The 26,366-nt window shown below is 42.0% G+C and overlaps 1 protein-coding gene across 4 annotated transcripts in view; it reads right to left on the bottom strand.

Moving 5' to 3' along the window:
• Window positions 1-24,535, bottom strand: part of MCUB (mitochondrial calcium uniporter dominant negative beta subunit) — a 139,524-nt gene extending 114,989 nt beyond the window's left edge. For all 4 annotated transcript variants that reach the window (XM_030799125.1, XM_030799127.1, XM_030799126.1 and 1 more), the window contains exon 1: window positions 24,297-24,535. In XM_030799125.1, coding sequence (XP_030654985.1) covers window positions 24,297-24,395 — 99 coding nt within the window. In that variant the 5' untranslated portion in view covers window positions 24,396-24,535. The remainder of the gene's footprint in view (window positions 1-24,296) is intronic.
• Between the last annotated feature and the right edge of the window lie 1,831 nt (window positions 24,536-26,366).

Raw genomic sequence — 26,366 nt, 5'->3', positions numbered from 1 at the left:
AGCAAATGGAAAGCAGAAAAAAGCAGGGGTTGTAATCCTAGTCTCTGATAAAACAGACTTTAAACCAACAAATGTCAAAAGAGACAAAGAAGGCCATTACATAATGGTAAAGGGATCAATTCAACAATAAGAGCTAACTATCCTAAATATATATGCACCCAATACAGGAGCATCCAGATTAATAAAGCAAGCTCTTAGAGACCTACAAAGAAACTTAAGACTCCTACACAATAGTACTGGGAGACTTTAACACCCCACTGCCAATATTAGATCAACGAGCCAGAAAATTAACAAGGATATCCAGGACTTGAACTCAGCTCTGGACCACGCAGACCTAATAGACATCTACAGAACTCTCCACCCCAAATCAACAGAGTATACATTCTTCTCAGCACCACGTCACACTTATTTCAAAATTGACCATAGTTGGAAGTAAAGCACTCCTCAGCAAATGTAAAAAAACGGAAATCACAACAAACTGTCTCTCAGACCACAGTGCAATCAAATTAGAATTCAGGATTAAGAAACTCATTCAAAACTGCACAACTACATAGAAACTGAACAACCTGCTCCTGAATGACTACTGGGTACATAACGAAATGAAGGCAGAAATAAAGATGTTCTTTGAAACCAATGAGAACAAAGACACAACGTATCAGAATCTCTGGGACACATTTAAAGCAGTGTGTAGAGGGAAATTTACAGCACTAAATGCCCACAAGAGAAAGCAGGAAAGATCCAAAATTGACACACTAACATCACAATTAAAAGAACTAGAGAAACAAGAGCAAACACATTCAAAAGCTAGCAGAAGGCAAGAAATAACTAAGATCAGAGCAGAACTGAAGAAGACAGAAACACAAAAAACCCTTCAAAAAAAAAAATCAATGAATCCAGGGGCTAGTTTTTTGAACAGATCAACAAAATTGATAGAACACTAGCAAGACTAATAAAGAAGAAAAGAGAAAAGAATCAAGTAGACGCAATAAAAAATGATAAAGGGGATTATCACCACTAATCCCACAGAAATACAAACTACCATCAGAGAATACTATAAACACCTCTATGCAAATAAACTAGAAAATCTAGAAGAAATGGGTAAATTCCTGGACACATACACCCTCCCAAGACTAAACCAGGAATCAGTTGAATCTCTGAATAGACCAATAACAGACTCTGAAATTGAGGCAATAATTAATAGCCTACCAACCAAAAAAAGTCCAGGACCAGAAGGATTCACAGCTGAATTCTACCAGAGGTACAAAGAAAAGCTGGTACCATTCCTTCTGAAACTATTTCAATCAATAGAAAAAGAAGGAGTCCTCCGTAACTCATTTTATGAGGCCAGCATCATCCTGATACCAAAGCCTGGCAAAGACACAACACAAAAAGAATTTTAGACCAATATCCCTGATGAACATCGATGCAACAGTCCTCAATAAAATACTGGCAAACCAAACCCAGCAGCACATCAAAAAGCTTACCCACCACGATCAAGTTGGCTTCATCCCTGGGATGCAAGGCTGGTTCAACATATGCAAATCAATAAACTTAATTCATCATATAAACAGAACCAACGACAAAAACCACATGATTATCTCAATAGATGCAGAAAAGGCCTTCAATAAAATTGAACAGCCCTTCATGCTAAAAACTCTCAATAAACTAGGTATTTATGGAACATATCTCAAAATAATAAGAGCTATTTATGACAAACCCACAGCCAATATCATACTGAATGGGCAAAAACTGGAAGCATTCCCTTTGAAAACTGGCATAAGACAGGGATGCCCTCTCTCACCACTCCTATTCAACATAGTGTTAGAAGTTCTGGCCAGGGCAATCAGGCAAGAGAAGGAAATAAAGGGTATTCAGTTAGGGAAAGAGGAAGTTAAATTGTTCCTGTCTGCAGATGACATGACTTGTATATTTAGAAAACCCCATCATCTGAGCCCAAAATCTCCTTAAGCTGATAAGCAACTTCAGCAAACTCTCAGGATACAAAATCAACGTGCAAAAATCACAAGCATTCCTACACATCAAGAACAGACAAACAGAGAGCCAAATCATGAGTGAACTCCCATTCACAATTGCTTCAAAGAAAATAAAATACCTAGGAATCCAACTTACAAGGGATGTGAAGGACCTCTTCAAGGAGAACTACAAACCACTGCTCAGTGAAATAAAAGAGGAAACAAACAAATGGAAGAACATTCCATGCTCATGGATAGGAAGAATCAACATCGTGAAAATGGCCATACTGCCCAAGGTAATTTATAGATTCAATGACATCCCCATCAAGCTACCAATGACTTTCTTCACAGAATTGGAAAAAGCTACTTTAAAGTTCATATGGAACCAAAAAAGAGTCCATATTGCCAAGACAATCCTAAGCAAAAAGAACAAAGCTGGAGGCATCACACTACCTGACTTCAAACTATACTACAAGGCTACAGTAACCAAAACAGCATAGTACTGGTAGCAAAACAGAGATATAGACCAATAGAACAGAACAGAGGCCTCAGAAATAATGCCACACATCTACAAACATCTGATCTTTGACAAACCTGATAAAAACAAGAAATGGGGAAAGGATTCCCTATTTAACAAATGGTGCTGGGAAAACTGGCTAGCTATATGTAGAAAGCTGAAACTGGATCCCTTCCTTACATCTTATATAAAAATTAATTCAAGATGGATTAAAGACTTACATGTTAGACCTAAAACCATAAAAACCCTAGAAGAAAACCTAGGCAATACGATTCACGACACAGGCATGGGCAAGGACTTCATGACTAAAACACCAAAAGCAATGGCAACAAAAGCCAAAATTGACAAATGGGATCTAATTAAACTCAAGAGCTTCTGCACAGCAAAAGAAACTACCATCACAGTGAACAGGCAACCTACAGAATGGGAGAAAATTTTTACAATCTACCCATTGACAAAGGGCTAATATCCAGAATCTACAAAGAACTTAAATGTACAGAAAAAAAAAAACAATCCCATCAAAAAGTGGGCAAGGATATAAACAGACACTTCTCAAAAGAAGACATTTATGCAGCCAAGAGACACATGAAAAAATGCTCATAATCACTGGCGATCAGAGAAATGCAAATCAAAACCACAATGAGATATCATCTCACACCAGTTAGAATGGCAATCATTAAAAAATCAGGAAACAACAGATGCTGGGGAGGATGTGGAGAAACAGGAACACTTTTACACTGTTGGTGGGAGCATAAATTAGTTCAACCATTGTGGAAGACAGTGTGGCAATTCTTCAAGGATCTAGAACTAGAAATACCATTTGACCCAGCAATGCCATTACTGGGTATATACCCAAAGGATTATAAATCATGCTACTATAAAGACACATGCACACATACGTTTATTGCAGCACTATTCACAATAGCAAAGACTTGGAACCAACCGAAATGTCCATCAATGATAGACTGGATTAAGAAAATGTGGCACATATACACCATGGAATACTATGCCGCCATAAAAAAGGATGAGTTCATGTTCTTTGCAGGGACATGGATGCAGCTGGAAACCATCATTCTGAGCAAACTATCACAAGGGCAGAAAACCAAACACTGCATGTTCACACTCATAGGTGGGAACTGAACAACGAGAACACTTGGACACGGGAAGGGGAACATCACACACTGGGGCCTGTCGTGGGGTGGGGGCAGGGGGAGGGATAGCATTAGGAGAAATACCTAATGTAAACGATGAGTTGATGGGTGCAGCAAACCAACATGGCACATGTATACCTATGTAACAAACCTGTACATTGTGCACATGTACTCTAGAACTTAAAGTATAATAAAAATAAATAAATTAATTAAAAGCTTTATGTTCATTTTTGGGGATTTGGTTCATTATTTCTTCTCTAATATAATTGCTATTTTCAGTCAGACTTTAAATATCATTTTTATTTTGACTCATTCTCTGGATAAATTTAAAGTTGGCAATAAGACACAGCTCTTTTCTACGTGGCAGTGGTCAGGATTTTTGCAGTGATCCTTAGGTGACTTTGAGTGAATTTAAAAGCTGGCTTCCCTTCCTTGATACATTCATGGTCATTTACCAGAAAAGCATAATAAATTTACCTATCCACAATGCAAACGCCACGTCTTACATGTAGCACCCTAGATTAAATGCAAAACCTGCCTAATGCTATGTGGTGGTCCTGCTTTGCTTTAAATGTTAGGTTTACATTTTGGGAGGCTGAGGCCAGTGGATCACGAGGTCAAGAGATAGATACCATCCTGGCCAATATGGTGAAACTCCATCTCTACTAAAAATACAAAACTTCGCTAGGCGTGGTGGCATACACCTGTAGTCCCAGCTATTCAGGAGGCTGAGGCAGGAGAATCGCTTGAACCCGGGAGCGGGAGGCTACAGTGAGCTGAGATCGCGCCACTGCACTCCGGCCTGGTGACAGAGCGAGACTCCGTCTCAAAAAAAAAAAAAAAAAAAAAAAAAAAAAAGTGAGGTTTAAATCAGAGTCTCAACAACTAAAATATGCTATGGAGGAAAAAGAAATCAACCCATACACTTTGAATTCAAATCCACAACCATGCATTTTAAAGTACAAAACAGAAGTATTACACATGGTCCCCAACCTCAGAGAATGTCTAGTCTAACAGAAGTGACAAATCATGGGAAAAACCAATGCTTTGTATAGTGTATCAGTGACAACGAAGGCAGTGGAAGCAAGTGTGAAGGAGTACTGGAGGCAGGACTCCAATGAACAGGATATGGTTATGCAAACAGAAGGAAAGAAAGTAGAATATAAAAGTCCTGGTACTTTCAAACAGCAAGCTGATTTTTCTTGTGACTTGTTCATTTTTATCATCCAGGAATTAAGGGGATTTCCTTCATAGGATTCATCTTCAGTTTGCGCATGTCTATTTCTGTGCTTCGAAAAAGGGAAGAGGAGAAAAACAGGGCAATGTCGTTTTTTGAAAGCATGAGAATCTTTGGGAGGCCGAGGCAGGAGAAGTGCTTGCGCCAGGAGTTTGAGACCAGCCTGGGAACACAGTGATAACTTGTCTCTACAAAAAATTTTTTAAAAAAATTAGCCAGGCATGGTGGTGCGCACCTGTAGTCCCAGCTACCTGGGAGGGTGAGGCAGGAGGACTGCTTTGAGCCCAGGAGGTTGAGGCTGCAGTAAGCTAAGTAAGCTATGATAGCATCTCTGGACTCCAGCCTGGGTAACAAGAGTAAATCCCTGTCTCAAAAAAAAAAAAAAAAAAAAGGCATGAGATTCATTATGAAGACCTGGATATAAGTCCTGGCTCCACTACCTACTAACTGTGTGAAACATTTATTTAACCTTTCTGAGCCTCAATTTTCCCATCTATATAAGATGTATGACAAGGCCATGTAGAAATTATATGAGATTGTATGTACAGAAAATACTTTGTAACAAGCTATTTTTAATGAGTTATCAAATTTTCATACATCAATCAACCATTCAGATTTCAAGAACTATATTCCTATATATTGGTTTATGGGCATTTAGGAGGATAACTTTAAAATTTAAGATACTGGATTTTTTTGGGCCAGGCACGGTGGCTCACACCTGTAATCCCAGCACTTTGGGAGGCTGAGGCAGGCGGATCACGAGGTCAGGAGATCAAGACCATCCTGGCTAACACAGTGAAACCCCGTCTCTACTAAAAATACAAAAAATAAGCCGGGCGTGGTGGTGGGCGCCTGTAGTCCCAGCTACTCGGGAGGCTGAGGCAGGAGAATGGTGTGAACCCGGGAGGCGGAGCTTGCAGTGAGCCGAGATTGCACCACTGTACTCCAGCCTGGGCAACAGAACGAGGCTCCGTCTCAAAAAAAAAAATAAAACACACAAAAAAAACAGATACTGGATTTTTGTGTGTGTGTAGGGAGACAGAGATTGGTTTTAAGCAACAAAAGAGATAGCTATGTACTAAACTCTAATTTTGCTACAGATACGATACTGAGCCAAACTGTCCTTTGAAGTTCCTTGCCCAATATTCTTGGATTATTTGAAGTCATGCTTGACATCTGACTATGCAAAGAATTAAACTCTCTTTTAATTAATTAAAGTTTTCCACATTAAACTGATGTGGCTAGGTCATTTTTGTGGTCCCTTTTAATATTTAATCTCATAGCTCTTAAAGAATTCAAGTACCCACTTTAGGCTACGAAACGATCAAGTTTTAGCAATATTCAAAGCTCTTCTTCAATTAAGTCAGGTGACAGGCTGGGTCTGAGCCTTAGTTGCCTTATCAGTTGATCAGTAAATACAGGGTAATATCAGTACCTATTTCCTAGGACTCCCAGAAGTGAGGGAGACTGAGTGAGAGAAAGCTCATGATAGTGTATGGCACATGCTAAGCATTAGCTGTTGTTTTACATGTATTATTAATGAGACAAAAGGAGTGCTGACTTCAAAAGCTGCTGGTATTAAAAACTGCAGAGGACTGACTTTGAAAAAATTAGCTCTGTCATTAAAAATGATTGAATAAAGCACCTGAAGTTTTAACCTGGACTGAGGATTTTTCCATTTCAGTTTTAATAATGTTAGAAAGTTCATTATTAAAGGAACCATAAAGAAATAATTTCTGCCGGGCGCGGTGGCTCACGCTTGTAATCCCAGCACTTCGGGAGGCCGAGGCGGGCGGATCACGAGGTCAGGAGATCGAGACCACGGTGAAACCCCATCTCTACTAAAAATACAAAAAAAAATTAGCCAGGCATGGTGGCGGGCGCCTGTAGTCCCAGCTACTCGGAGAGGCTGAGGCAGGAGAATGGCGTGAACCCGGGAGGCGGAGCTTGCAGTGAGCCGAGATTGCGCCACTGCACTCCAGCCTGGGCGACAGAGCGAGACTCCATCTCAAAAAAAAAAAAAAAAAAACTTCTGGCCAGGTGTGGTGGCTCATGCCTGTAATCCTAGCACTTTGGGAGGCTGAGGCAGGCAGATCACTTGAGGTAAGAAGTTCGAGACCAGCCTGGCCTACATGGTGAAACCCTGGCTCTACTAAAAATACAAAAATTAGCTGGGCGTGGTGGCACATGCTTGTAATCCCAGCTACTTGGGAGGCTGAGGTGGGAGGATCACTTGAACCTGGGAGGCAGAGGCTGCAGTGAGGCGAGATTGTGCCACTGTACTCCAGCCTGGGCAACAAAGTGAGACTCCATCTCAAAAAAAAAAAAAAAAAAAAAAAAAAACAAGAAAGAAAAGAAAGAATTTCTGAGTATCTGGCTTGGCCCTTGACACAAGGTTGTGTTCCACAACCCCTTCATCTTGCCGCCCATCAATACTAGTCCAAGGTTAGTACACCATCCCTAGTGGTTCCCCTGCGCCCACATCTCTGTGAATAATCCTTTGTGTATAAACTTCCCTCTAATTATCCTAATCTAAGTGGGCCATCTGTTTCCTGTTGGACCATGAATTATACAATCACTTTACACTCTCAATAGCAACGCAAAAGAGTTCCCACATCATGCCATGCTTTACGTGTTGAGTTTTTTGTTTTTCTTTGGCAATTTGACAGGCAAAAAAAAAAAAGGCAAATGTTATCTTTTTCTACCATTGTTTTTGCATTTTTTTGACTAACAGTGAGACTGACCACTTTTCATGTTTATTTGCATTTTTATTCCCTGTTCTGAAAACCACTCATGTCTTTTACCCATTTCTTAATGTTTTTCTGATAAGTTTGAATGATCACTTCATATATATTTGTTATTTGCATGAAAGAAACAAATACCTACTTGACTTACCATAAGTAAGAATGGAAATTTACTCTGAGGACTTAGGAATGTCTCTAATGGAGGCTACATAGAAGGATTTAATTAAGCCTCAGGAATGGACTCAGGATCAGGAACCGGAGTGTTATACTGAGGTTGGGAAGTCCTCTTGATCCATATTTCGTCTCCTCCTATCTGCCTGTCAGCATCATTCTGCTTATCTCTATAAAATGAATTGTTACTGCTTCTTGGTCCACATGGTAGAAAGTGGTCACCACCAAATGGCACCAAGTATAACTCCACTATTCAAAAGAGCAGCCAGCAGAGGTGAGAATCCTAGACTTAGTTCTAAATTCCTGGGTCAGGTGGCCAGTTGAATGAAGGTCAGGTTGGACTAAGATGACCAATTCAACTAAACCAAGTAGACAAGAGTGAAAAGGTTTCCAGGAAAGTAGTGTGACTAGCACAGACTACAAAGCTGTTCTAAAGTTTCAAAACCAAGAACATTACTATGCTATTATAATATTAATAATTTTAATGGTCACTGCTATACTTATGAAATGACCTTTTTCTAATGTCTAATAGCCTTACATAAATGGGATAACTATAAATATTAAGATATTTCATCCTAATTTAGTGTGAAAGATGCATTAAGGTGGTATATTTTCTCTCCAAGAGAGGTTAGACTTTGGTATCAGTTTTCACATAATTGCAGGCATAATAACTGTTGATTACAATGCTTAGTCACTGGCACAAATTCAGAGTCCACTAATTAAATGGCAGCACAATCCCACTAAATTGAATAAACTAATTAAACGAATGTGGCTGGATTCGTTATAAAGTGAATTTCATATGCCAAGATGGACTATAACCTGTCAGTACAGCAGCCAAGCTTAAGCTCAAATGAACAAGTTATGAGTAGTACACTTGAGTTGGTTTCAGGCAAAACCTCACAACAAACAATCTAACCCCCAATGACCTTTTACAGAAAGATTAATAATATCATATCAATAGAAAGCTAAAACAAAATTACTCTCACTAAATAGTTATTACACTATAAATAAGCCAAAGCTTTTCCTTGGTGGGGAAGGCAGATGGTAAGGAGCGGGCAGAACAAGGGATGAACAGCAGTAGGCTAACTTTAGCAAGGCATCTGACTTTATCAATCTCCAAACCTCAGTGGTTTCTGACATTGTGATGGATAGCAAAGCTGGGTACCCAAGGGACCTCAGAGAACATCAGAGATGAAAGGAAGCATAGAGATCAAGATCACCTCAGCTTCCATTCTGACCTGGGGCAGCCCTGGGTCTCAAATGCACCTACTCAAGCTAACTTTTTGGCTTCTCAATAATCTACCCATCTTCCTTTCTACTCAGTCTAACTTCTCATGCAATTACAAGTCTCATACTCTTTTTGGATCTCTCTGTCTTACCCAATCCATCTTTGGGTTGGATTCTCTGTCCCTGGAACAAGTGCTGCTTCCCTGATTTTTATTCTAGGCGCTAACACTGTATTTAAAATGAGTACTTCGTTATCAGTGCTTGACCAGTCTGGCTCTGTCTCCCATCCCTCCTTGGCCTGACCAGCATGGCAGTGCTCATGAGTGCAGCTGCCACCTTCAAGTACTGCACAACAGCTGCTGCCTCATTCCTCATATGATGGTTATTAACATCTTGTATATGCCCTCAAATTCTCCCTTTTTGACTGCTCTGTGAAAATAGATCTGGGACCTTTAAATATTTTTCCTTTGCTGACTGGCACTGGTTTTTTCAGTAGAGGACACTAGAGAGACACTGACGGAGGAAAAGATTTTGCTTCCTGGTTCGGGTGTGTTCACTTCGCAGGCTCCTATTGCACAGATATAGATGGCTTCGCCAGCACCAGGCTCTAGCTGTGTTGGTAGTTTTTCCAGTGCTTCTTTAGCTTCTGCCTGAATTATTTTAGAAACCTGGGAGTCCTATACTTCAAGAAGCAGTCTATTAGGGAACAGCCAGAATGGATACAAAAATTTTCTTGAACTGAGCTGAACTCTGCCTACCTATTCTGCTCTATCTTGGGAGTAATTTCCTTGCTCGGAAGCAACACAGAATGACAACCTTCTTTCACAAGATACCATCTCAGATAATTGGAATGCAAATATCTTGCTTTTCCTTAGCTTCCTTTTCACTAGATTAAAAATATGCAGCCCCAGTCGGGCATAGTGGCTCACACCTGTAATCCCAGCACTTTGGGAGGCAGAGCCAGGAGTTCAACACCAGTCTGGCCAACATGGTAAAACTCCGACTTACTAAAAACACAAAAATTAGCCGGGCATGGTGGTGACGCGCCTGTAATCCCAGCTTCTTAGGAGGCTGAGGCAGGAGAATCGCTTGAACCTGGGAGGTGGAGGTTGCAGTGAGCTGAGATTGCACCACTGCAATCCAGCCCAAGCAACAGAGCGAAACTCTGTCTCAAAAAAAAAAAAAAAAACAGCCCTTTTAATCATCTCCTACAAGAACTCTCAACATCTTAATCATCTTCTGAATGCACCTCCCTGTCCAGCTTTGTCAGTGTTCTTTGTAAAGTACTGCCCCAGTAACAAAACACAATGCCCTTGATGTGGTCTGACAATCAATGTGACAATCCCAATATAATGAAATGGAACTGTTTCTTGGTGTAATCAGATGCTGCATTTCTCTTCAGTTAGTTAGGAGCCATACTAGCTTCTAGAATCCATCATTCATGAGTGGATCAACAGAAACTTCCAGATCCTTTGTACACAGCTACCAAGCCAGGACTCACTCATCCTATACATACTTTTCTCCCCCATTAAGAGAAACAACCTTTTCCTAGCATTGTTAAATCGGTTTTGTTCCTACTACTCTTCCTTTTTTTTTTTTTTTGAGACGGAGTCTCACTGTCGCCCAGGCTAGAGTGCAGTGACGCGATCTCGGCTCACTGCGGGCTCCGCCCCCCGGGGTTCACGCCATTCTCCTGCCTCAGCCTCCCAAGTAGCTGGGACTACAGGCGCCCGCCACCTTGCCCGGCTAATTTTTTTGTATTTTTAGTAGAGACGGGGTTTCACCGTGTTAGCCAGGATGGTCTCGATCTCCTGACCTTGTGATCCGCCCGCCTCGGCCTCCCAAAGTGCTGGGATTACAGGCGTGAGCCACCGCGCCCGGCCTTTCCTTTTTTTTTTTTTTTTTGAGATGGAGTCTCGCTCTGTCGCTCAGGCTGGAGTGTGGTGGTGCAATCTCCACTCATTGCAAGCTCCGCTTCCCGGGTTTATGCCGTTCTCCTGCCTCAGCTTTCCGAGTAGCGGGGACTACAGATGCCCGCCACCGCACGCGGCTAATTTTTTTGTATTTTTAGTAGAGATGGAGTTTCACAGTGTTAGCCAGGATGGTCTCTATCTCCTGACCTCGTGATCTTCCCACCTCGGCCTCACAAAGTGCTGGGGTTACAGGTGTGGGCCACCGTGCCAGGCCTGTTCCTAATACTCTTAAAGCAACCGTTAATATGTGCTTACTAAGCGCAGATTAGTCTGGTGCAGTGTAGGATGAGAATAATAAGACTCCAGAAAAAGACAATTCCACAGGACCTACAATGATATTTCATGTTTTGACATTGCTGGGCACAGGTAAAGTTTATAATATGTTTATATCAGTAATAATAATATTAAATACTTCCAATACAACATATACGTACATATTATAAATAGCACTTTGGACAACTCATTAATTGAAGCCTTACTAATGTTCCACAAACAATACGCAGAGTGACTAGTTCAAGAAATATATATGTAGCTATGGCAATCTAGCCATTTCATTATATAAAACAATAATTATATTGTAGTAGTATGAAAAGCCATTAGAACTATTTCTAATATCTCAAAGTTATGCATTTGAAACTGACCAATAGAGAAATCTAAATCTGACAAATTAAAAAACCATGTATATAAGTCAAAAGTGGTGTGATTAAGTAAATAACATGACTTCATTATATGAAGTCATGCTAATATTAGTCATGCTAATATATTAGTCATGCTAATAAATCTCTTTCTAAATATACCCTGAACTAGAGTGAATTAGTGTCAGTTATGATATTACATACTAAGACACATTTTATTCTAAGATACGATTAGTTAACATCTTTCAACTATCCTAAATATCTAAGATTTCCTGTTTTTAGAACATATTAATAACAAGCTTGTCTATAAAATGCTACTAAATATACCAGATATGCATAATACTTTTAATAACTTTTATTATTGCTCATTTAGCTATTAATCACCAGAATTCCTCTAAAGTAAGTCCTCCCTAAAACCGTATCATTAGCATCTTTTCTCAGCTATATTTAGTTTCTTCCTTATCAGATGTCATTGCATAAACTTCAGTTCTGGCCTCAAATTCTAATTTAACCATTATAATGTATTTCTCTCTCTTCCTTAGTGTATAAGTGTACAAGACTATATCCTTTTCTATTACAGTACAGCCTGGAGGGCAGCTTATAATGAACCCAATAAGGTGTCAAATGTTCCTGTTCTAGCTCAAATTACTTTTTAAGTTTTTCAGAGGGAAATAAAGTTTCCTTGTAAATATCTATTGCTGAGGAACACTTGTAAGTGAGGCTCAATAGTGTCTTGGAAATTCAGTGACCCCCAAAACAAAACTACCCTGTTTCTGGACAAGGGGACTGTGGCAGATATAGCTAAACATCTGCTAGAATCCATTCTTCCTTTCCCACAGTAATCAAGTTTTAGCTAGAACATGGTTCCTGGCCAGGACTACATATCTCAGCCCTCTTGAAGCTAAATGTGGCCATGTGACATATTCAATAAAATATTCAGTGGAACACGAACACAAGATATGTAACACTCCTGGCCTAGGCCATAACATCTTGCAAGACTGAAACATCCTCTGTGCACTTTTGACTTTGGAAGTCACATGTAGAGATGACAAAGGAACAGGTCAGCTTAGGTACCTGAATGACTGTGTGGAGCAGAGCTACTGCTTGACCTGTAGAGCTCATCACAGAACCATTTCCTAAGAGGGAAAAAACTGGCTTTAACAATAGCTGGCCACGGTGGCTCACACCTGTAATCCCTGCACTTTGGGAGGCTGAAGCGGGTGATCACCTGAGGTCAGGAGCTGGAGACCAGGGCAACCAATATGGTGAAACCCCATCTCTACTAAAAATACAAAAATTAGCTAGGTGGGATGGCATGTGCCTGCAGTCCCAGCTACTCAGGAGGCTAAGACAGGAGACTTGCTTGAATCTGGAAGGCGGAGGTTGCAGTGAGCCAAGATCGCACCACTGCACCCCAGCCTGGGTGACAGAGTGAGACTCGGTCTCAAATAAATAAATAAATACACAAATAAAATTTAATCATTGGGTCCTTTGTTTCAGCAGCACAGCTTACTCTGAACTAGAAAGATATACAAAATTCGTTTCTTAAAAAAACGGTTTGAGGAAGGAAAAAGAAGGAAAAACATACACAAACTAAGTTCTAATGTTGGGCTAGATGAAAGATACCCATAATGATTCCAAAGAGAAATAAACCTATTGGAATAAACACCTGTGCCAATGGACTGCCTTGAATGTTCCTTACCCAAGGCTTTTCCTTTTCATCCATCATGTCACTTCTCTCATAAGAAATGCAACTCACTACTGACTCTGATTCTTCCCTTGACTTCAGACAGGAATTCATTCTACATCTTAGTCCTAGCATTCCCATTCTCTTCCTTCTCTCATACTTGCCAGGCATTGTGGCCTCATGGTTAGTTATAAGGCTAACACAGAAAACTGCTGAAATCTCTACACATCTTTACATTCCTCCTGTTTTTCCATTGTATCCATTCCTGTTATTCCAGCTCCATCTACAATAACCATGACTTCGTGATTGGTCCTTATTAACGTACTCACTTATCTCATCCCACTATACATACACTGTATTGCTACATCTAAATTAGTCCTCTAGCATAACATCTATATTAGTACTTCGAAAATCTTGATACTGAGTCTATAGACCAGAGGCTGGCCAAAACTACAGCCTATGGGCCAAATCTTGTCTGTGGCCATTTCTGAAAATAAAGTTTATTGGAACACAACCATGCTTACTCATTTATGTACTATTTATGGCTGCTTTTGCACTACAATGGCAAAGTTGACTAGTTTGGACAGAGGCCAAAGGCCACCAACAGTGAAAATGTTTACTATTTGGACCTTTGTAGGAAAAGTTTACCAACCTCTGATATAGACGAACATAATTTCTCATAAAGACAATGACAGCTATCTCCTTATACCTCATTCATTTAACACTAGGACAAGTACCTGTACTAGCAGAATAAGAAATACAAAGATATACATGCCCAAAGATATGAAAGATACAGCACCTGATCTTCGAGATTACAATGTACAGAGAAAGAGAAGGTACATGGGGGGATGCAGGCACGCTGGTAAGCTCAATACAAAAAAACCCTAATACAAGGGAGTATAGAAGTACCAAATGAGCAGTAAAAAGAATAAACACTATATGGAGATAGAAGAAAGAAAGATGATTTTCATCTAGGTAATCAGGAAAGGCTCTATTTATGGAAGTAGTGATGTCAAAGCTGGATTTTTAACCAGAAATAGTAAGAGTGGCAGGCCAAGAGAGCATGAGATAAAATGTTACGCTCTATAACATGCATTACATGCCCTCTTCTATTTCAGGTTTAACCATGGATTACCATTCTTGGAACTTCTGTAGTATTGCTTCCTGACAGCCTCCAACAGCATTCATCTCACAATGTCTCAATCTGTTTAGAACCTTTTGGTTGGCTGGTCAGCCACTGGACAAGATAAGGCACAGGTAGAGCTGCTGTAACACAGAGACCTGGCCAGGGGCGGTGGTTCACGCCTGTAATCCCAACACTTTGGGAGGCCGAGGCAGGCGAATCACCTGAGGTCAGGGGTTCGAGACCAGCCTGGCCAACATGGGGAAACCCCATCTCTACTAAAAATACAAAAATTAGCCGGGTGTGTTGGCAGGCACCTGTAATCCCAGATACTTGGGAGGCTGAGGCAGGAGAATCACTTGAACCCCGGAGGCAGAGGGTGCACTAAGCCAAGATTGCACCACTGCACTCCAGCCTGGGCAACAGAGCAAGACTCCATCTCAAAAAAAAAATAAAAAAAAAAAAAGGATAGCCAAGAAAATACTTATATGCCAGGCAGTCCTTCCAGAATTTATGTTTTGTTACATTTTGTTAATTATGCCCTTTAAAAATCCTGATATGAAAGTATATCTGAAATAAAACAATTAATCAAAATGATTTAAGACTACTGTTCATGGCCGGGCACAGTGGCTCACGCCTGTAATCCCAGCACTTTGGGAGGCCAAGACGGGCGGATCACGAGGTCAGGAGATCAAGACCATCCTGGCTAACACGGTGAAACCCTGTCTCTACTAAAAATACAAAAAATTGGCCAGGCGTGGTGGCAGGCACCTGTAGTCCCAGCTACTCGGGAGGCTGAGGCAGGAGAATGGCGTGAACCCGGGAGGCAGAGCTTGCAGTGAGCCGAGATCGCGCCACTGCACTCCAGCCTGGGCAACAGAGCCAGACTCTGTCTCAGAAAGAAAAAAAAGACTACTGTTCACTTTTAATAGAAAATGTAATATGTATAAAGGTTCTTTTTGTTAACTTTTAAGAAATCTTCAATTATTCAAAGCTCATATCACAAAAAGTCGACAAGAATGCTTCAGGTTTTCCCCCAGATTAAGTGGAGAAGAGGAAATTGCGAAGATAAAACCTGAACAGAACACACCATTAAGGAACTTTACATACTATTTTGTTCTTTATCATCTATCCATTCATTCGTTATGTACCTACTGTGCCAGGGCAGAGGTGATCACAGATGGAGAAGAAACAGTTCCGACCACAGATTGCTGAGAATCCAGGTGGGAAAGTCTTACAAGCACAACTAACTATAATGTATGGTCGAATGATGTAAGTTCTGTAAGTATTGTGGGGCTGAAAAACAAAGTATAATGGAATCTGCCTGCAGAGATCTGAAGAGACCTCATGAAAACTGAAGAGGGGTCAGTGGGGAGGTGGGGGGTGGCTATTGAAACTCAGCCTTGAAAAAAGAGTAGAAGTCAGGAGAGTGAAGGAGCGGGTTAAAGGGAGAGAGGCACTACCACCTGCGGAACACCATAAACATCAGCAATGAGGGGTGAAAATACATGACAAGCCACAAGAAGAAGAGGAATTAGTTCAGCCACACTAGAGCCCCCGGGGATATGTAAGACATAGAGCAGAAGATGGAACCTGGTTCAACTGCAGTTTATGTTTTAAGGCTTGCTTACCTGCTTACCTTTGTTTCAATAATAACAAACCCATAAAAGGGTATTTACAAGGTCCAAAGGAATTATATTTTCTCTTGAAAAGTGAAAACAGGTTTATTATACCAATTCTATCTTCTGAAACATTCCCAAAGCAGAGTTACAGAGATGAGTATTAGACTACAAAATGTCTTAACAAACATTCTCTAGCAAGGGCTTAGAGGACCAATGCTATCTCTTTGCAAAACATTCTCTAAAACAAAATTTTTTTTCCCCCAGGTTTATGGTCACAGAAAGTCAGTCTCTAGAAAGAACAGTTATTCATCAATAACTTTTTAAATCCCCTGTTCAGGCCAGGCACGGTGGCCCACACCTGTAATCCCAGCACTTTGGGAGGCCGAGGCGGGTGGATCACCTGAGGTCAGCAGTTCAAGACCAGCCTGACCAATATAGTGAAACCCTGTCTCTAATAAAAATACAAAAATTAGCCAGTCATGGTGGCAGGCGGCTGTAGTCCCAGTACTTGGGAGGCTGAGACAGGAGAATTGCTTGAACCCGGGAGGTGGAGGTTGCAGTGAGCTGAGATGGTGCCACTGCACTACAGCCTGGGTGACAGAGCAAGACTCCATCTCAAAATAAATAAAATAAAATAAAATAAAATAAAATAAAATAAAATAAAATGCCCCTGTTCAAATATCCTACTCAGCCACTAGGAAACAAACACTTTGCTTATTTTTGGAGATCGAGACCGTCTTGGCCAACATGGTGAAACCAAACCCGGTCTCTACTAAAATACAAAAAATTAGCCAGCCTTGGTGGCGGGATTACAGGCACGTGCCACCACAGCCGGCTAATTTTTTGTATTTTAGTAGAGACCGGGTTTGGTTTCACCATGTTGGCCAAGACGGTCTCGATCTCCAAAAACAAACAAATGTTTAACAAAGGAGAACTTACAGTACCATGTGTGTACTGTATATGCCCCACAGGAACACATACAGTACCATGCAGAGTCAGAGAAAAAACAAGAAGGACTTATCAAATAGAATAATGCCTTCTTCCTTCCTCAGCACAGGATCAGGGCATTCATTATTTACTGTTATGCTCAAGAGGTTGAAAATAAGTGAATTCATCTTTAGGTTCCAGAAATGTGATTTGGGCAATGCATTCATTATAAAAAGTTATACATGCAATTGAATATAATACCACCTGTGTCTCTTTTTTTTTTTTTTTTTTGAGATGGAGTCTCGCTCTGTCGCCCAGGCTGGAGTGCAATGATGTGATCTTGGCTCACTGCAACCTCTGCCTCGTGTCTCAAAAAAGACATCTACTCTTCAACCAATTCTCCTGCCTCAGCCTCACGAGTAGCTGGGATTACAGGTGCCTGCCACCACACTCAGCTAATTTTTTGTATTTTTTAGTAGAGATGGGGTTTCACCATATTGGTCAGGCTGGTCTTGAACTCCTGACCTTGTGATCCTCCTGCCTTGGCCTCCCAAAGTGTTGGGATTACAGGCGTGAGCCACCACGCCCGGCCCACAGCACTTCTTAAAAAAATAAAAGTAAAGGAAAAAACCAGACCTAATAATCTACTCAATCTAGTAAATATCATAAGGTCCTCAGGAAGAACTCATATTTGTGGGGTGACCCTTGCCAGTCTTCAAGATTTTCCTCTCTAAAGTTTACCACAACAAAGCTTTGCTAACCTGTCAGTTTCTTGATACGAGATTCAATGTTTTATGTCATTTCTTATTTCTGCTTATAGGCTATATGCATTTCCTTTTTTTTTTTTTTTTTTTTTTGAGACGGAGTCTTGCTCTGTCACCAAGCTGGAGTGCAGTGGCACAATCTCAGCTCAATGCAACCTCCGCCTCCCAGGTTCAAGTGATTCTTCTGCCTCAGCCTCAAGTAGCTGGGATTATAGGCATGCACCACCACGGGGGCCGGCTAATTTTTTGTATTTTAGTAGAGACCGGGTTTGGTTTCACCATGTTGGCCAAGACAGTCTCAATCTCCTGACCTTGTGATCTGCCCACCTTGGCCTCCCAAAGTGCTGGGATTACAAATGTGAGACACTGCGCCTGGCTGGCTATATGCATTTCAAATCTAGCCCCATATCTTGCCTCTCTTTCACTGTTCCCTATTTCTTGCCCTCAAATCCATTAAAAAAAAATTATCTTCAATAATCTTGTTTATCATACAGATTTCATAGATCATTTCTCATCAATATTGTGAATCCTGGACAGAAATCTGTTCCCTAAAGAGCTGCCAAAATGCAAACCTGGTCTGCAATACTTGTAGTGAACCTGTAATTAAGGTAAAAGTTATGTAAAATCAACACATCTGGAAGTTTATGAAACAGGCAACTCTCAGAGCAAATGGTTACAGGGCTTGGTAGTTGATGCAAACTGTACTTTAACTCAGGTGGGGATGAGGTAGCAATGAAATAGGAAGATTTAGAGCAGGTGAGGGCAGCAGGAAGAAAAGAGGAATCCATTTCCATAAGTGAGGAGAGTAACTTCAGTACTACCACCTTTCTTTGAGAGAGAACTATAGCATCAAAATTAGATTCTTACAGCAACGCCATGCAACACAATCAATATGTATTGAGCACCTTCGATGGGCAAAACAGCAAAAAGACAAAGTGAACAAGAAAGAGACCGGTCTGCCACACTTCCACAATTAACTACTTAGAACATATTTGTTCAAGTATTAAAGAGTTGATTTTTATTTAAAACCTTATTTATGCATCACTTTTTTCCCATTAAAAGATGCTTATGGAAAAATGGGTGATGATATGACTAGAGGAAAATGAAGGTAGAGAAGATGAAACTATGAGTACTGTAAATACATAACATCCATGGCATAGGTCTTTCACATTTGTTAGAAGTGGGTCAAAAATCTGATCCTCAGCGTTCTGGCAGCCATTGCATAAACACCACCACCACTGGCTATAAGCTTCACTGTCTGTATAATATACCCTGCATCTGCTCTGGAGAAACCCAACTATTCTAATACTAAGACTAGACAGCAATTTCTTCCATGGGTCCTCTTAATGGGTATCTTTTAACTGACTACCATGTTTCATCAACCTCTTTTTTAAAAGGAATGCTGATGTGGAAACTTCAGTGAAAACATTTGGGTGAAGGATCCTATGCCACAAAGGTAAATACATAGCTCAGAGAACAGAGAGCTGGTATATGTTTAAAAAACAAGGAAAATTAATACTGTTAAAGTAAATGGGATAAAAAAGACTCTTCTAGAATATGGCTGAGATAATGCTGTTTTGTTCATTATCTAATGGTTGATAACTTGTAGGATAACCTAAGATGTCTACTATATAAAGCTTTTAGGGTTCTGAAGATAATCCTGAATAAGAAATATTTCACAGATAAAAACACTGGTAACAGAATGAAGCATTAGAGAGAGACTTACTCTAATTCATTATGATATGCGAAACCCATCAAATAAATTTTCTTTTTTTTTTTTTTTTTTTTTGAGACAGGGTCATGCTCTTGTTGCCCAGGCTGAAGTGCAATGGTGTAACACAGTTCACTGCAGCCTCAATCTCGTGGGTTCAAGCGATCCTCCCACCTCACCCTCCTAAAGTAGCTGGGACTACAGGCAGGCACACACCACCACACCTGGCTAATTTTTTTGTGTTTTGTTTGTTTGTTTGTTTTTGTAGAGACAAGGTCGCACTATGTTGCCCAGGCTGGTCTCAACCCTGTGGGCTCAAGTGATCCTCCTGCTTTGGCCACCCAAAGTGCTGGGATTACAGGCGTGAGCCACCGTGCCCAGCCAAATTTCAATTTCTTTTGAAAGGAAAAACAGTGGCCAGGCACGGTGGCTCACGCCTGTAATCCCAGCCTTTGGGAGGCCGAGGCAGGCAGATCACGAGGTCAGGAGATCGAGACCATACTGGCTAACACGGTGAAACCCCATCTCTACTAAAAATACAAAAAAATAAGCCAGGCGTGGTGGCCGGCGCCTGTAGTCCCAGCTACTCAGGAGGCTGAGGCAGGAGAATGGCGTGAACCCAGGAGGCAGACTTTGCAGTGAGCCAAGATCGCACCACTACACTCTAGCCTGGGCAACAGAGTGAGACTCTGTCTCAAAAAAAAAAAAAAAAAAAAAAAAAAGAAAGGAAAAAGAGTTATTACGACCACTAAGTAAAACTACCACTCTATTGACTGCCTAAGATCATAAAAGAGAATTTTTCAATCATTAAGACTATTCTGACATTGACAATATTTTGTTCAATGGTGTATTTATATTCCCCTGGTAAAACAACAAAATGGCAATTTTAGAGATGAAAAGGACTTTTAAGACCAATTAGACAAATCTCCTTGTTTTGAGAAGGGGACAAAACAGGCCCGAATAGACTGAATAACTTCAGCTAAGTTCACAGAGCTAAGTGGTGGTAGGGCCAGGTTGGCAGGCATTCACGTGTCGCATTGCTAGCCTAACACCAACCAAATTAGTTGCTCATTTCTATTCCATGACCCAGACGCATTTAGTTTATATAGCAGATGTTAGTTAGATTAATCAATATTTAGCTCAAGGTTTTCTACCTTAGTTTCACAGGTACCTCATTCAACAAATATCTTTCTGCCAAGACACAAGTGACTTCCTAGCTTAGAATTTGCTATAAAACAGCACTAATACGATTTAATCACAATAACAAGCAAAATCTAAAAAAAAAAACTAATACTTAAGTGCTGCAAAGGTGGTAATGTTTAATATTTAATAGACAAGCTGGTCTAGCATTACTTTGAGATCAAAGCATCAATGTCTTTTCCATAGTGTAAATACAATCACCAACACTTAACCAATTGCTCACCTCAGGAGAGGACTCTGAAGCTAGTTTTATAGAATAAAATACAACGTACCAACTGCAAATACAAGAGGTAGAATAGTAGGAACATGTCAAACAGGAACGATATGTTCATTACATTAAAAAGATGAAAACAATTTCTAAGTTGACATCGTGTGGTGGAATTTAAACATCCATATGCTTTGTTTCTAGAAGTTAAAAAAAGCACACTCGATACTTCAGCTGCTCTCCAAAGTGCTTGATGTAAAAATTTTTTAAACATAGCTTATGTAGGGACTCAAAAGCTGTATTGGGGACATGAAATCGTATCAGGGAGTTTCTCAGTCTAAGTAGCAGAAAACCCAAATTGAGAAAGGCACATTTGGCCGGGCGCGGTGGCTCACGCTTGTAATCCCAGCACTTTGGGAGGCTGAGGCGGGCGGATCACGAGGTCAGGAGATCGAGACTACGGTGAAACCCCGTCTCTACTAAAAAATACAAAAAATTAGCCGGGCGTGGTGGCGGGCGCCTGTAGTCCCAGCTACTCGGGAGAGGCTGAGGCAGGAGAATGGCGTGAACCCGGGAGGCAGAGCTTGCAATGAGCCGAGATTGCGCCACTGCACTCCAGCCTGGGCGACAGAGCGAGACTCTGTCTCAAAAAAAAAAAAAAAAAAAAAGAAAGAAAGGCACATTTAGGCAAGGGCTTTCTGTTTAGTTGTAACTCACCAAGCATCATAATTACTCAAAGCTGAGTCCTTGTGCACAGAAACATCAGCAGGAGCCATGGATTGCCCTGACAACCACTCAGCTAGAGTGCTGACAAGCAGAGATGCTGCCACCGGAATGTGATTATGGCCACCAGGCCATGCCTTGCCCAAAGATAAATACAATATGCTCTTGCTCTACTATGCTTCAGACTAAATGTGTTCTTTAAAAAACAATTCTGTATATCCATGTCAACAAACGGGTTTTTTTCCCCTCACCCAGAAAACACTAGCAGATAATTGCTCACATACAATATGAAATATAAGAATTGTGTATTTTTCAAAGTTATTAAATGCTCCTATAAGGCACACTCATAGGAGTGTGAAAGACTTCAGAAAGACCAATTATAGCTGGGAACACTTACTTGAAATACTGCTTACGACAAGTCCTTGCAAGCTAAGATTTTATGAGCTGTCAGGTCACAAACTACTTGTTTTTCTAGCTGCTTCATAGGCTCTAGGGGTCTGAATGTTTCTGGGAAAAATATACAGAAATAATACTTGCCTTTACCCACAGGACATTTCATAACAAGTGAGAAAACCACAAAAGAGTGAAATCTTAGAATGAAAAATGTCCCGATAGCCACGTAATTTGATTAGCAGAAAATGGTTTAGTAGTCTTAGCTAAAACTCCTAAAGAGCCAGAATATTTTTATCGGTTTCCTCATGGTAAAATGTAAAAGCTGCATATAAAGAAGCAGGATTTCCACTTCTCAAGTTCTGAAAACTGTCTTTATAGCTAGCTGGACAGCTGGCTTAAAACAAAAATTTGCAAATCAGAAACATTCAAATCTAAGGCTTCTTATGATGATTCCTAACTACTGTTTCCCTGTTACTAGGCCTAATAAGCCCGATGGTACCATTTTCTTTTAAAAGGGTATCCACATTCTTGCTGAGGTATGCAATGGTACCACCCTAGACAGCATCAGATGGAAAATATGGAGAAAAGGGTTTGGAGTTGATAATTTGAGAAAGGGCAGCCAATCCCGGGATCCATAAAAATGCTACTCAACGTGTTAAATGGACTTAATAGAAAACACTTGGGCCTGGTCGCGGTGGCTCACACCTGTAATCCCAGCACTTTGGGGGGCCGAGACGGGCGGATCACAAGGTCAGTAGTTCGAGGCCAGCCAGTCTGGCCAACATGGTGAAACCCCGTCTCTACTAAAAATACAAAAATTAGCCGGGTGTCGTGGCGCGTTCCTGTCATCCCAGCTTCTGGGGAGGCTGAGGTAGGAGAATCGCTTGAACCCAGGAGGCGGAAGTGCAGTGAGCCCAGATTGCACAACTGCACTCCAGCCTGGGTAACAGAGCAAGACTCCAGCTCCAAAAAAAGAGACAAGAACAACAACAAAAAACAATAATCTGTGTTTAAAATGGTATGTGAAAGGGGTTCCTCGTATTGGGTTGTTTTAATGTTTGGTATATCTTTGACGACGAAATGCAACACTTACAGTAAAAGTACAATCTTTAAAAGTATAAAAAGCCCATCTCCCCAATGACTTTATAAGTCTACCATTTTACATTTTAAGGAGTTTGCCCCTTTTCTTACATTTAGTAACAAGATGGCCTTCCTCATTCTCTTTCAAACATTCCGGGAATTGATTTTCTAAATGCACTTAATCCTTTGGTCACAAACTCAATGAAAAGGAAAAAAAATGCACTTAAATATTCCCTGCATCAATTGAAACTGAAGCCCTGAGATAGCTGGAGGAAAAGGGGGGAAGGAAAAAAAAAAGAACAAAATAAACAGGAAGTGAAAGTGTCAAGAGACTCACACTGCTTACTTTTGGCTTTTAAGCCTTTAACAATCTGAAAGTAATTTAACCGCGTAGGGGAGGAACAAACTAAAACTCAGAAACAGCTCCCTCCCCAACCACACACACCCTGAAGGCTTTGGCTGTCTTTCCTCATCTGGGTCAGAGTTTGCAGTCCCGGGCTCCTGTCAGGCTCCATCGCAATCCTCGTTAAACTCAGCGCTTTCCCTCTCTTCTTGTCTTTTTTGGTGCACATCCACTCTCTCCTCCTCCTCCTCCAAGCCACAGTTCTCCACAGACCACAATACAACGGTGTCAGGCCAACTGTTACTCACCAGCACACACTCATGATTCACCCATCTCTCGGGTGTCTGAACAAAACGCGAGTTTTTCTTCCCTCTGGGAAAGGGAGGTGCTCGCAGATTTCAGGATGGAAATTTCACTCTTCCCGCGACCGTGCACACCCGGGACGGTCACTGCCCAGTTCATCGTTTCCAGGCTCCCTAGGGGCTGGGGCACTGATCACCGAGAGGGAAGCGGCCTCGCGGCGCTGCGGCTTTGGAAACTTGCTCCTGCCCGGGGGCTGCAACCCAGAAACTGCCTCCCAGGTTATTCTCCTGCTCCCGGGCCGAAGTCTGGTGGTCCCCACACCCCATCTCGGCCCGGGTGAGGCGCCCCCAGCCGCGGCGCTCTGGCTTCACCTTCCCCGGGCCGGAGTCTTGACCTCAGCCCCGGCCTCCGTGACCCACGTCGGCCGCCCAGCCACCACCTGTCGGGACCGCCCGGTGCGCGGAGCCCGGCAGCCAACAAAACGCAGTCGACTGCTCGGCCGCTCGGCTTTTGCTCCCGCCAAAGTTGTCCAACGCAAACTTTGCACCAGCCTACCCTGAACCCCACGGCCCCGCACCCGCTCTTACCTGGGGCGGCGGCGGCAGCGGCCACGGGCGCCCTGGGCCCCAGGTGCCAGGGGTCGGCAGCAAACGCGCGCGCCACGGCCAGAGGCCCCTCTGGAGCATCCTCCCGCTCGGGCGCGCGGCTCCCGCAGGCGTCAGCGGCGCATCCTCCCTCAGCCGAGCTCCTCGTCAGCGCCTGGCGGCTCCGAGCTGTGGGCGATCCCGCCCCGCCTGCTCGCTCAGCGCGCCGCGGCTCCAGCTGGGGCGGGCTCACGGGAGGGTGTGTCCCTGTTTCCACTTGTCGGCTCTCTACGCATCCGGGCGCAGGGCTGTTTTCTTTCCTCCGACCAAAAAAAAAGAAAAAAAAAAAAAAAAAAAAGAAAGAGCGGGAGCCCGAGAGCGAACCGCCTTCCGCATCTTAGATGTCGAGGGCCCCCTCCTCCTCCAGCAGAAGACCCTCTGGAATGAACAGCAGCAGGCTACACACACCTTGCGAGCTCTAGATTTCAAAACTCGCTGTTAATTCCCGGTGCTGCGTCCTGAGCGCCGTCTTCTCCATCCAACCCGCACGGGGAGAGAAGTGGGGGATGAGAGGAAAAGAGCGTTCGGCATCTGGAGGGGGCAGGGCCGCTCAGGAAGTTGGTCTTCCCCACCGAGCTTGGAGAAGACGGAGCGAAGCGGGTCGGCCGAGGCCCCCTCACCTCGACAACCTCCAAGGCCTCTGCCCGGGACTGCGGTGCCGGGCCCCTGCTCACTGGCGAGCGCGGTGTCAGGCAGGCAGCCCCGGGCTTACCCCTGCGGAGGTTTGTAGTTCACGGTATAGTGGCACAAACCCGAGTTTTTTGGAAAAGTATCTCCCACAGAATTGGCTTCTCTTTTGAAGCACGTTTTTAATTGAAGCAGCTTCGGAACCGGAATTGAGTTCTTCTAACTAATGGGAAATCGAATGCTTTGTTTTGAGACCACTTACTTTTGAAAGCAAACCAAAGGCATTTAAGAGCAACTTAAACCAATTTTTCGCACAGCTAGCTTACAGTAGGGTTGTTAGATAAAATATAGGATGCCCGGTTAAACTTGAATTTTAGATACAAATAGTGTTTTAGTATAAGTATGTCCCAAATATTGCATGGGTCACATTTATTATTTTAAAAATGCAGTATCTGGGATATACTAAATTATTTGGTGTTTATCTGAATTCAAATTTAACTGGGCACCCTGCACATTTATCTCCTGAATCTGCAAGAGGATTCAGTTAATGAATCAAAGTTGGCAAACATGCAACAAGTTGGCAAATCACTCCTGGCGCTAATCTCCTTTCCTTGTTGAAAAGAGAAAGAATCGCAAGTTTCTATGATAGTAAAAACTTTATCACCATTAAAGACTGATTCACCTGTGTTAACTAGCATGTCTTTGAAAATACAGTTAGTTGCCCCAGATGGAGAGTGACACATGAAAACTTTTAAGTTCATATGGGAAGATAAATTACCTTACCTGAATCTTTTCCTCCTATTAGCTAGTGCTCCAAGTAAAAGAAGCGTGTATTTTTGTTTTTTTGTTGTGAAGGGTTTTTGTTCAATACATCTGAAAGGAATGCCTATACAAAGAATTGACATGAAAAAGCATTGATTCAACACTCATGAGCTAGCTTCTGAAAGGTGTAAAAAAATTACCTGAACATTTTTAGAAATTGGAAACTACAATTAAAACTGACAAAAGCCGGGCACGGTGGCTCACGCCTGTAATCCCAGCACTTTGGGAGGCCGAGGCGGGCAGATCACGAGGTCAGGAGATCGAGACCAGCCTGGCTAACACAGTGAAACCCCGTCTCTACTAAAAATACAAAAAAATTAGCCAGGCGAGGTGGCGGGTGCCTGTAGTCCCAGCTACTCGGGAGGCTGAGGCAGGAGAATGGCGTGAACCCTGGGGGGCGGAGCCTGCAGTAAGCCGAGATAGTGCCACTGCACTCCAGCCTGGGCGACAGCGAGACCCTGCCTCAAAAAAAAAAAAAAAAAAAAAAAAAAAAACTGATAAAAATCCCTATTAACATTGATGAAGAATCTTGATAATGTGTCCGGAATTGGTGGGTTCTTGGTC

This window comes from Nomascus leucogenys, chromosome 18, assembly GCF_006542625.1.
Source record: "Nomascus leucogenys isolate Asia chromosome 18, Asia_NLE_v1, whole genome shotgun sequence".
In the NCBI taxonomy this organism is placed as follows: Eukaryota; Metazoa; Chordata; class Mammalia; order Primates; family Hylobatidae; genus Nomascus; species Nomascus leucogenys.
Note: the sequence above shows the minus strand (reverse complement) of the source record. Positions and strands in the feature narration are given on the sequence as shown.